Here is a 13,043-nt window from a genome sequence, read left to right as displayed (position 1 = left end):
ACCGTCTAGACCGTCTGGTGTAGTACTTCATAACATAATTTTTTCCCTAACCCTAGGCGGTTAGGGAAAATTCTCCCCTTTAGACGTCAAGGGTGAGCCCGTGGATTCACCTCCCCTCTGCCTGCCGCTTCGACGGCCCATGGTAGTGAGGGGAATTCCATTTAGTTCGCTTCGGTTAGTAGTTTAGGTTAGGTTTTTTTAACCCTTGCAGGTGTGGCGTCCGGATGGATGGTGGTGCTTATTTTTCGAGTTTTTCTTCCAGGCACTGATCCTCCTCGAGTTTGTCCATTTGAACGTAGTCGATGGAGCTTCGGCGTAGATTCCTGGTATCTCCTTGGGTGGTGAGGTTAGAATTTCTCGCCATGTGGTGAAATTTGGTGTCATGTGCTTCAGATCTATGCAAGGCTTCAACATCGACAACTGTGGCTCCAGGGAAATGGTCCTTAGGGGCACTTGCACGAAGATTTCTTGGTTGTCATTGACAAGGTCAAGCCGGCTCCATAGAGGAGCCACGACAAGGCGTGTCGGCGGCTCATTCAAGCGGCAATAGTGGTCGTTCAATGTCCTCAGAATCTCGATGTAATTTTATTATGTTTGAAATGTTTTGTACTTCCCATGAAATTTTATAATAGATCTGGTCATTTTGCAAAAAAACATAAAAGACAAACAAATAAAAGTAACATATCTGGTCATTTTGCAACACATAAGCAGCAACAGAAGGGGAAATATCTAGTACTCCCATCTTTGGGGTGCTCCCCATGCTCCAACTTCAAATAAATCAATTTTAAATGATTCAAAAAATTCTGAAAAATATGCATGTTTATAAGGAATGTGACTACAACTCCTAAAAATTTCACGTCCAAACTCGAAATGCACATTGAGAAACAAAAAAGTGTAATCTAGCATGAATAGTGTCATAAAAAGACAAAAGCAACATTTGACACTATTCATATCTGAATTTGTCTTTTTTTTTTCTCAATGTACATTTCGAGTTTGAACCTCAAATCTTTAAGGGGTGTAGTCACATTCCTTTTGAACGTTCACAATTTTTCTCAGAATTTTTGAGACATTTAGAATTAATGTTTTAGACTTGGAGTATAGGGAGCACCCCAAGGATGGGAGCACCTGATATTTCCCCAGCAACACCATCAACCATCATTTACCCCACACAAATTATGAGAAAGGTTCTTCTAAAGGAGGGCCTCCAAGAAGGAAATGACGCATCAATGTTGTCATCACTGGATCCAAAAGTCAAAGGTCTGGTTTTTACTCCAAGTGCACGTCTAAGCAATCAAAAACAATGCCATCAACAAGGACAAGGCGAACAAGCGCCGACAATGTCAGGTGAAACCATCAAAGGTCAGACCTAAGTTTTCACCCTGCAGCTCAAGCCCCGGTACCCGAAGAGCACCACCTAGCCAAAGTTAGCAACTGTTGCCAACACTACTTGCCAAGGAAGACGGTGCTGCACAGAGGGGTGTGCTTTTGAAAACCGTGTGAATTTTGGTATAAATGTTTGAACATTTTAAAAGTTTTAATATTGTTAGGAATTTTAGAAATCATGTTTTAATTAAAAAACTTTACAAAATTGTTCAGTTTTCAGAAAAGTTTTAAAAAATTAGAAAAATGTGAGTGTTTTTGGAATATTCACAGAAGTTCTGCAAAATCATCAGGTTTTATAAAAATCATAATTTCCAAAAAAATATCAAATTTTCAAAAAATGTACATCTATTTCAAAAGTGTTCTTAGATTGTCAAAATATGTTTCAAACTTCTAAAATATTTGTTTCATGTAACAAATGAAAGAAAAAAAAATTGCTAGAAAGAAAGGACAACTACAATAGCCCCAACCCATGCCAAGCTCGCTATTAGGCCGACCTAGTTCTAGGGTGCCTATGTATCCGACATCTATTTGACGCCGCCCTGCTACATGTCCACGAGCAACTAATTAAGGGGTGATCCTAAAAAAACTAATTGAGGGGTACCACTATCGAGGGCCCCGCAAGGGTCACTTTCACGTGTCGCATGTGGGGCGCTCACTTTGGATTTTATTTGTTTATTTCTCTGTACGCATTTTCGGGATTTTATGATTTTTTTCGGGGATTTTTCGGCCTTTTGATTTTCTTTAGATTTTGGAAATATAAAAAAATTAAAAAAAGCACGGAAAAATGCGTTGTTTTTTGCTTCCACGTGAGGCACTAGTTTGCTTTTGCGATAGGCACACTTGCATCTCTCGGAAAAGGAAAAAACATGCTTTTTATTTTCTTTCAAGAGAGGCACATATTTGCTTCACGTGGCGGCACAGATTTGCTTTGGCGAGATTCGCAGCTATGTCTCTTAGAAAAAGGGAAAAAGATGAGTTTTTTTTTTTTTTTGCTTTCATGGAAGGCACAGATTTGCTTCTCGTAGAGGCGCATATTTACTTTCACGAGACGCATAAGTGCACCTCTCGGAAAAGGAAGTTCCACGAGAGGCATAGCTTGGCTTCTCATGGAGGCGTAGATTTGTGTTCGTGAGGAGCACAACTGTGTCTCTCAGAAGGGAAAAAGGTGGAAAAAGAATCATGCTTTGGTTTTTCTGGGTTTTTTCTTGAAAAAAGAATTTGTCAAGAGGTAAAAATCTTGACGCGAGAAATCTAACGATGAAAATGGTTCGGAATTTTAGATGCACGGTTCAAGAGGTAAAATGTTTTGAAAAAAAGTATCTACAAAAAAACGAAACTCTCAGGTTGCGACAAAATTGCGCATGCAGTGTGCCACTTGTCAGTGCCTGGGAAGATGGGAATGATCTTTACAAGGGGTATCCCTTAATTAGTAATCTTGCGCGTGTCCATGTCGGTGAAACAAATTTTAGCACTACACCAAGGGTCCATCCACTACAGCAGTAGCTCCTAACGGATGCTTTAAGCGTCAAACGCACAGGGTGGCCACGGTTGAGCCGGCCCATTTAACGTGCACTATAGCCGCCAGTGCACTGTAACAATCCGAAGTGAACACTGTAGTGTCCGGCGCTGTGGCGACTTAGGGGAGCTCCTATTGGAATCTCTTTGCGTCCAACAGCGCGCAGACGCACGGAGGACCCGCGACTAGGCAAGCCCACTAATAGGAAACAAAGGAGAGCACGACATCAAAATGACAAAAACGAGCGAGGAGCTGCCTGGAATCGAACTCGCAACTTTTGAGTCCTGAAACTGTAGAAGAAAAGCGGCACATCCCGAAAAGACACAAAAAGAAAGAAAAAAGGAAACCTTCTAGGAGGTTCACAAAACAAGTGGCTCGCACACTCAAATGGACCATCCCGTTCTATCGATTGATCGGCTGTGTGATTGGTCGACTATTTGCCATGTAACACGGCAAATATGAAATTCCGCTACTCGGTGCTGTAGGAACTAGTTTTTCTAAAATTTCAAACAATTCAAAAACATTAATAGTTTTTCAGAATTTCAAAAGTTTTTGAAAGCATGGACAATTTTCGAAAAATCTAAATATGATTTGGAATTCCAAACATTTTTTGAAAGAAAGTTTTTTGAATTTGTCAGCAAAATTTGAAACTGTAAACATTTTTCTGATTTGTGATTTGTTTTAAACAGCGCATTTTCTGAAATTCTAAACAATTTTCGGAAATGGAAACTTTAATGAATTTTTGAATTTGAAAAATGCAACAGTTTTGATATTCTGGAACAAAATTGAAATCAAAAAATTATTGAATTTATGAACACTTTTTAAAATCCCAAGCATTATTTGAAAATTTGAAGCTTTCTCAAAACTTGAACAAATTTTGAAAATTTCCAAATACTTTTAAATAGGAAAGCTTTTGAAAAATAAATAAATAAGAGAACCATCGAAAAAAATGCAATGAAACATCGGACCTGAACTGGTCAGGAACCTTCTAGAAGTTAGCAAAACAGGATGCGATGTAGTCTAAATGGGCTAACCCATTTTCATCGCTACCTCGGCCTAGTTTGTGTGTTTGATTGATAATTTGACGCTTAATGCGTGATGTAGGATTTGCCCACTACAACTCCTCACACGGTTTTGTCTTTTTGAGATAGCGCGAACCCAACAGCAAGCTTCGAGGCCTAGAATGGGCATAACGACCTGGTCGATAGGGAAAACAGTGAAAAATGAATTATCTTTATTTTTTTTGACCAACATGAATTATCTTATTAAAGAGGAGTTCATGTTTTCGCCTCATCTTTTTTAGAGAATTCCTTATTTGGCCCTTTCTTAAACTTTTGTTCCCTATTTGGCCGAAAACAAAATTTTCTTCTCTATTTAACACTTAAAGTAATTTTTGTTCCTTATATGACACTCCTGTCCATTTCAGACATTAATGGTCTTAAGCGCAAGGCAAAAAGACTGTTTTGCCTCTAATGTATTGTGTAACTATCCTGACTATAGTAAAAAGGCAATCAGTTTATCCATGTTTTAGGGATGTACTCCAATATTTTGGTTAGTTCATCATTTGCCAATGCTGCTGCAGAGTGGATATGTTCCACGGCGTTGAGGCGGGCTCAGCCTTGGGCGTCCACGCGGACATGGCGCCGCTCGCGCGTCTACATGAGTCGCGGACAGCGCCGGCATCGCCTGCGGTTCGTGGCAGTCGCGATTAAAGATGCGCCTGCGGTAGTCGGACATAGCACAGTGATGCCCGAGCTCGAGAGAATTCTTTATTTGGCCCTTTCTTAAATTTTGATCCCCTTTTTGGCCCTAAAAATTTATTTTTTCCTTCTTTGACACCCAAACTTTATTTTCTTCCTTCCATGACACTTCCATCGTTCTTTGCCGTTAACACCGTCAACTATGACAGGAAAAGTCGTTTTTACCCCTTCTTTATAGCACGCTAAAAAAAAGAAAAACGAACCCCCCCCCCCCCCCCCCCCCCCTTCTGCCCCCGATTCTCCCGTCTCCCCCCGATTCCCCTTCTCCTCCCCGAGACCTAAACCTAGCGCAACACCTAGCGGCGGCGGCGCGAGCGAGGCACCCAGCGGCGGCGCATGGAGGAGGGCGAGGTGGACGAGGGCGATGGGCGAGGTGGCCATGGTGGGGAGGCAGGGGGCGGCCAACCCCTGGAGGACGGGCGAGGCGGCCATGGTGGGGAGGCGGGGGGCGGCCAACTCCTGGAGGACGGGCGAGGCGGCCATGGTGTGGAGGCGGGGGGCGGCCAACCCCTGGAGGACGGGCGAGGCGGCCATGGTGTGGAGGCGGGGGGCGGCCAACCCCTGGAGGACGGGCGGGGCGGCCATGGTGGGGAGGCGGGGGGCGGCCAACCTGCTGACGACGGGCAAAGCGGCCATGGTGGGGAGGCGGAGGGCAGCCATGGTGGGGAGGCCGGCTGTGCGGCGGTCTCAGCCTTGCGTGGTAAAGGCGCAGCACCGGAGCAAGGCCAAGTATCACCGAGGGATGCGGCTACATCGGCTTGTCTAGATGGGTGAGTCAGCTCTTCTTTAAATTTGACAGAGTACTTAGAGATGGCATTGAAGATTACTTAGAGATGGATCCCGAATGCAACATATTTGCTGCACCTCTCTTCTAGATTTGTCGAAATCCAACAGATTACTTAGGAGTTTCATTTAGAGATGATAATTTGCTGCAAAATCTGAACTTAGAGGTGGATCCCAAATGCAACTCATGATTAAGTTTATTTGGTTTTTACAGGATGGATCGAAATTCAACTTATGTGCTGAAAATCAATTTGCTTGGCAACCCAAAAAAGGCTAGAAAGGATATCAAATGCTTCTGTTTTGATAAGGTTATTGATTCCGACTTAACAAATTATAAGGACTTGGTTGAATCAATCGTAGAGCAGTACTCGCCTCGTTATTTGGAAGTTGCACATGTTCAGTACTATGATGATGTTCTTAAAATCTACCCTGAAGTAACATCTGACCAAGAATTGGTGTCGATGTTTGAGAAACACTCTAAGACAAAGGTTGTGCACATGTTTGTTGCATATTGTGATCCATCGGAACCATATGAGCCTATAACGGAGTGGCATAGTGATGCGCATGGCCAACCTAACAACACAGAACAAGATGGTGATGATTATCTTCGCAACCCAGTACCTGAGAATGAGCATGTTGGTGTTGATGAGGAAAATATTTATTTAGAGGATGAACCTGTACCTTTTATCATGGTTCCTTGTTCCAATAAAGAAAAGGACAAAGACTATGTTCCTGATCATGAGAGCGAGGCTGAGAGCGAGGTTGAGAGTGAGGATGAGAGCGAGGATGAGAGCATGTCAGAGGTTGAAGTAGAGGAAGATGAGGAATATCACAAGGCAGATCATGCACCACACATTGAATATAATAAATTAGATCCTCCAATGAACGAAGGAAGAAAATATCCCAATATGGCAGAGTTTAAATTGGCGCTTTCTCAGCATGCAATCAAACATGAATTTGACTTTTGACACCGAAAATAGTGCACCACATAGGTTCAGAGCTTATTGTTCAAGAAGGGATGAAGATAAGTGTCCATGGAGGATATATCCTTCTACAATGGAAGATGAGTGCACAGTAATGGTAATTTTCTAACATTACTCATGTGTGCTTAATTTATGGTCATGGTCTTTACTCTAGTACTAATTTTCTATGTTCATCTTTTGTAGGTGAGAAAGAACCCTTGTGGTCATGATTGCTCTAGTACAAAAAGAAAAAAGAAGTTGAAGAATGCAAACAAGCGGTGGATATGTGAGCACGTGAAGGACTGGCTAATTGAGGATGCAACTCTAGGAACAAAGGCATTGCGAAAGAAGCTTAAAGAGCATCATGGAATCGACATCAACTCTAAAAGAGTCTATATGGGTAAGCTGCTAGCCTTGAAGGAACCGAAGGAGGAAAGTAGCAAGGAAGTTGGTTGGGTTGATTCTTCCCCACATAATTTAGAAGTTGAATGCAAAGACTAGAGAATTAAACTTGGAGGTGGTAGAAAGCTCAGAAGAAGTCGCTGAAGTGACAACATTGGGAGGCAGCGGCTTTAGGTTTGTGGTCAACTTGCTTGACAGGACATGTTCTTGTAGACAATGGCAAGTTTCTGGCCTTCCTTGCAAGCATGGTCTAGCATTTATCACATCTCTTATCAATGCACACATACAAAATTATGTGGACTTGTATTACTCCATTGACAAATTTAGGGCAGCCTATGACCAACTAATTCCTGCCATGGTTGACAAGAACCAATGGCCTAAATCTGACCATGGATTCTTCATGTTTCCACCACTACTAAAATCCACGACGGGTAGGCATAAAACTGAGAGGTATAAAGGCTGCAGTGAGAAGAAAAGAAAAAGTGGCCAACACTTATGCCCTATTTGTAAGTACTATGGGCATCATTGGCATAAATGCAAGAAGGGTAACCCAGATGACATTGCTGCTATTTTAGCTGTGAGGTAATAAATTTAATTGTGTAACTTGCTTCACTTGCATTTTTTTGTTAGCAGCCACACATGTTAACTGCTTTTTTGTTGCTCATGTAGAGGACCACCAAAGAAGAGCGCAAAGACCACCAAAGCATCAATTGTGCCTTGCGAGGATGATGCTCCAGCAGCCTCTATGTGCTTTCCGCCAAGGTTAGCCACTTTACGCTCATGCTCATAATTATATGAAATTTGTGTTTGAATTCTAAGTAACTTCTCACAATAGCCAAAGCTTGCAACCTACAACTACGAAAAAGAGAAAACATGATAACTCAATTACTGGAGCATCAAAAAGGTAAGAACTAGTTCTGAATTTTGTAGTAGATTAGATGAAAGCTTGGTTTTGTATTCTAATTGCATTCTTCTCACTATAGCCAAATGTTGGAGAAAACAATTAAGGAAAAAGGGAAAGGGAGTAAATCTGGATCCAGAGTAGCAAAAAGGTAACCTATGGTTGTTTCCGAATTTTATGTTATGTTAGGCATTGTTCTATTGTTAACCTGGGCTACTATATGTGATGTATGATGTGCTGCCATGAATGTGTATGTGTTGATCAAGAACTCAACCCATTTGTGTGGCCAACAAGAAAGCATTTGTTGCTTTGAAATTACATGCCAAAAGAAAAGGCAAAGAGGTTGCTGATAAGTTGCCACACCTTCCTATGGTGCCACATAATAGCCCTGCAATGGGCACACGTAGCAAAAAAATGAATCCTGCCAGCCCTGCAATGAGCTCACGAAGCAAAAGGAGGCTTAGCTTGTGATTCTCATTGGATCCCTTTCCATATCATGGTTCATTTGGGAAACTTTTGAGCTGTTTATGTAATATATATGTGAACCTGGGCTTTTGTACGTGCTATATGTGACCTTCATGTGTTGTATTTGACATGATGTGAACCTGCACTATTATGTGTGAACTCTATGTGAACCTGAATGTGTGTAGAGGACAAAATATGTGGACTGTTTCCGTATATGTGAACCTGGACCAAGTTTCTATGAACTTTTAGTTTGCATACATGTGAATCTGCTCCAAGTATATTATAATTTGTGCATATATGAACTGTACAGGGGATATATCATCAAAATACAAGGGAGGTTCAGTCCAATTATCCAATTAAAATTAAAGATGTGCTAAATAGAAGATTTGGTTTCATTTGGTAATGTATTCAAGACAAACAGATCACATCACCATTGCTTTTGACTTCCAGTTCACAATTTTGGTCACAAACTACACCAAGGGTAAAAAGGACTTTTCATGTCGGATTTAACGGTGTTAATTGCCAAAACTGACGGAAATGACATATAGGGAACAAACTGAAGTTTGAGTGCCAGAACAGGAAGAATTTTTTTACTAGGGCCAAAAAGGGAACCAAAATTTAAGAAAGGGCCAAATAAGGAATTCTCTCCACGAATAATATGCCTTGGATGGAGCGGTTGTGGGCGTCGTCATCTGCAAGAGCCCGCGGAATTCTCTCCATCTTCTTCCCCCGTCTCTCTACATTGTTTTTTTTCTCTCCACGTCCTTTGGTTTTCTGTAGATTTTTGTTAATCTCAACCCACACAAAACAAAAACCAACATATATATAGTAACTTGGAATAATATGTGACTTAACTCGTGGTTGGATGATTAGAAGGGTAGTGGTATGCCCAGCCCATCAGAGTTCAAGTCCTACACTTGACATTGATGCTCGCATTTTCCTGAATTTATTTCAGCCCTTCCGGCGATGTGCGTTCAATGGGAGGAGACGTTCCCATCAACTACGAAGGCGTCTGTGGCGACTTTGTCAATCTCAAGATGATGTGCCGGCTCAATCTCTCGGAGGTGCTGTTGACACTAGATTTTGGCATGGTTGAAAACATAATTAAGAATGCCTCAAATGGAAAAGTGCTGAAAGTGAGGAAGTTCTGTATCGTCAAGAGGAGAAACAATGATATTTGCACCATAGCTATCCGGTCTCATCTTTAAGGCGGAATTTGTGTTCGAAGTACTGAGATTTTGTGTCCAGAACACTATTCGGTTGATTACACCCCCAAGATGGCCTCATATGAGAAAATTTTCTACACGAATTGACTTCGTCTCGTCGAAACGGATATAAAAATCGTCCCAATCCGAGTTCGTATGCAAAAGTTAGAGCCATCTGAATACAGCCCTATCAAGAGCCAAAAGTGGCGCGCCCCACCAGACACCCTGTCTGATGGGTAGCGTGAATAATATCATGTTTTACGTGAGCGATTTGACCCTCAAGATGACCTTTGATCAAAAAACATTCAACATGAAAATTGTTCGTCTCGTCGAAAGGATCAAGATTGCTTTTGGGTTCGTTTCCATCCGAGGTTGTTTACCACCTCAAAATTACCCGCAAGGTGCAACATGTTTAAACCGAACAGTTTTGGAAAGTTCGGACAAAACCAATCCGAATTAGACTAGGGTTTTGGATGTGAATCCAAGCCTTTTCCTTGCACAGGAAGCCCAGCCGTCTCTAATATACCTAAGGGGTGATGGCCGATTGAACAACACACAATCGAACAAATCATGTAAATTTTTTTCTCTTTTATCTTTTCTTCTTAACCCAAGTTCTTTTTCTTCCTCGTTCTTCGTCCGTTCTTCTTGTTGCAGGGCGGCGAACCTCGAGGCTCTAGGGGCGATCAGATCGACCTAGGGCAGCCAATAGCCGCCCCGCGCCCTGAAGGGGTCCCTCCCGGGTGCGTGGGGTTTCGGGTCTTCAAAAGCACCCGCCGGATTGCTTGTGTACCGCGCTTCCGGTGGATCTCCTTCGACGTGAGCTGCGGTGCATCACCCCCGGCGTCGAGGGTACACGGTGACGTGTTTGTGTGCGAACACACTTTTTGGCGACTCCGCTGGGGACAAAGCTTTGAACGGTCTCCGGCCCGTTCTTACTACGAAGAGATTGTCATCTAGGGTTTGCAATCTACAAAGGTAACATGAATACCCAATTCACTTATGTAGATGCAAATAATGCATATGTTGTTGCTAGATTGTTTAATGAGCATATTGCATCAGCTATCCCTAGTTTTATCAATCATGCATCTAATTATGTGCAACAGCCAGTTCAGAATAATCTCCATGCTTCTAGTTAAAATTTTAGCAACATGACACGTATGTATTCCAACCCTCATGCATCGGCTACCCCACAAATCCATATACCGAACAACATGATAAGTTCGGTTAATCAAGTTGAAACACCTCATGTAGGAACTTTCAATAACATGCAACAAAGTGTTTCACCTTTTTATTCATCGGCAACTAACTTGCAACATCTTAATTCAAACATGTCGGTGGATAGGGGAATTGGCCATGCTACTACTAGTTATTTTGCCAATTACCCTCAAACATCATATGCTACACCTTATGCTACTAATTTTCTGGCACCATATGCAACTGTTGATGTCCATAATTCGGCTTTGCACCTTCATGGTCATGGCCGAATAAGTGAAACTTCTACAGGTGCACAAATCTACTACCATGGCATATCATGGCCCCCCAACACAATTACAGAATTTCGGCAACATCTCATTGCCTAAAGAGTCTAAAAACATGGGGGGGGGGCAACCATATCCAGATTGGGTAATTGAGAAAAAGCTTACATTCTCTTGGGATTTGTGCAACACTATTCGCCAGGAACTAATAGATGGCGGGAAGCCTCATGACTTTGCTGCTGTAAAAGCAAGAGTTGTGCAAATAATGCATTTGCCTAGTTCTGTAGCAACCATTGTACCCCCTAAACAATTTCAAAGTTTCGGCACCTCATTGCCGAAAGAGTCTCAAAGCATTGGGGGGCAATTTCATGAGGAGTGGACGCAAATTGAGATGAAAAGGTTTAAAGCTCGCCAAACTGAGATGTGGGCTAAAATAAGACAAGAGCGAGAAGCCTTGCAAATTCAAAAAGAGAAAAGTATTGATTTAGGTAACAAAGAAAATTCGGTTATTGAAAAAGCCGAATCAAATAGTATGTGTGCCGAATCTATCAAAGAAAAAGAGGATGCCAAGGCATTGGTGAGTTATTCAAAAGTGGAACATAGTATTATTCAAGTGATACAACCATCATGCTCTCCCAACGTGTATGAAGAGGTATGTCTACCAAGTGATTTACCTATTTTCAGATTTGGTCACAACCTTATTGATGCATCTATTAGGAAAAATCTTATAAGTAATTTTCAAAGACCAATGATGAAGGGTAATTTACTTGTTAGCAACAAAATTGTTACAAAGTATATCGATCAACCTATTGTGCCATTCATAAAGACTGATAGTGACTTATTATTGCAGCCAAAGGCTCTCCCATTGCTTCACTTAAAACTTATCTCTAAGTGGGTAGCTTTGCTTGTTTCATACTTTGCTTGCACTCAGGGGCGGACGCACGTGAGAGGTTGTGGGGGCAGCTGCCCCCACTCGATTTTCTCGTCCACTCGTACTCGATCGTGCGTATACCTTGTGTGCCCCCACTGAGCCCAACATCCTGCCCCCACTCAGCCCATTTTATCATGTATTTTTAGGAGCCCATGGAGTCTAAATTCTGAAGAATCAGCCCACCAAAGAATAAGAATTGCTGCAGCCCACAGCCTGCGCACGTTTGACACATTGCCTTCCAAACTCGATCGCAAATTTCTTGGCCTATTTCACTCATTGCATCCCTAACTTGATTACATATTTTTCATTGGCTGTTAGCTCCAGCCTCGGCGTACACACAACCACGGAGGGGGAAGCCCTGGCGGCTGCCCCACCTCGCCGCTCACGTAGTCGCGTAGTCGTCGGCTTGCCGGCTGCTTGCGATTGTCCGTCCCTCCTGGCCTTGCCGGCAGCACATCTCTATCTCTAAATCCCGATTGTGAAGTTCGGTAATTTTAATTAACATCGAGGTAAGCCGTATAAGTCATATTTCTTCTATCTTTTTGTGCGATTGCTACCTTAAAAATAATGCTAGTCTGACTATCTTATTACCGATTGGGGTGGTTAGGCTAGTTTGAATTTTTTTTGAAACATATATAAATTTTGTTAAAGTATGCAACTTTTTACTAGACGAGTAAAATAGGCTAATCCGGACAGGAAAACTGCAATTCAGTCCGGCACTTAAGGTCATAGTGGAGAGGTTGTTTTCCAAAAAGAAACAATTTTTGGCACTTCATTGATTTGAACAAGCTTAGTTTTGTTTAAAAGGAAAAGGATTGCATATTACAATCCCAATCAGCATGAAAATATAAGAAGAAATTCCATTGTCTTTGTATGATAGCGGTTAAAGATGGCCTTGGAAAGAAACATAAGTTAATTTGCTAAAACTTCTTGTCTTCTCTGATACCGACATCCTTCAATATTTCCATTCTCCCTTGATTTTATAATGGTCTTTTTCTTGCTGGTTCTTTGCTAGATTGTTAGAACAATGTTTAAGTGTTCTCTTTTGCAACTTTGGAACAAAGATATTTTCAAATTGATGTAAGTCTTTTTGTCTCAAATAGTTAGTTTTCTTTTACTTTTTAACGAAATTCGCTACCATGTGGAGAATGATGCGATTATACCAACATTTTAGTTTATATGGATGCTTATTTTGTTGGTATATGGCCATACATTCTTGCCCCCTCTCAAGTTTATCCCGGGTCCGCCCCTGCTTGCACT

The 13,043-nt window shown here is 41.8% G+C and overlaps 1 protein-coding gene across 3 annotated transcripts; it reads left to right on the top strand.

The window, feature by feature from the left end:
* The first annotated feature begins 4,884 nt into the window (after positions 1-4,884).
* Positions 4,885-9,395, top strand: LOC109741950 (uncharacterized). Of its 3 annotated transcripts, none has more exons than XR_012187149.1 (7): positions 4,885-5,429; positions 5,657-6,522; positions 6,609-7,388; positions 7,476-7,568; positions 7,642-7,710; positions 7,790-7,858; positions 7,974-8,414. XR_012187149.1 is itself a non-coding variant. In XM_073501001.1 (7 exons), the coding sequence occupies exons 3-7, from the start codon at positions 7,162-7,164 to the stop codon at positions 9,378-9,380; spliced, it is 711 nt and encodes a 236-aa protein (XP_073357102.1). In that variant the 5' UTR covers positions 4,885-5,429; positions 5,657-6,522; positions 6,609-7,161; the 3' UTR covers positions 9,381-9,395. The 3 variants fall into 3 exon arrangements, 1 of the variants encoding a protein (XP_073357102.1); XM_073501001.1 differs by lacking the exon at positions 7,974-8,414 and adding an exon at positions 9,128-9,395; XR_012187148.1 differs by having other exon boundaries at positions 7,790-8,414.
* The last annotated feature ends 3,648 nt before the right edge of the window (positions 9,396-13,043 follow it).

Source organism: Aegilops tauschii, chromosome 6, assembly GCF_002575655.3.
Source record: "Aegilops tauschii subsp. strangulata cultivar AL8/78 chromosome 6, Aet v6.0, whole genome shotgun sequence".
In the NCBI taxonomy this organism is placed as follows: Eukaryota; Viridiplantae; Streptophyta; class Magnoliopsida; order Poales; family Poaceae; genus Aegilops; species Aegilops tauschii.
The sequence above is the reverse complement of the archived record's forward strand: the minus strand, read 5'-3'. Positions and strand labels throughout refer to the sequence as shown.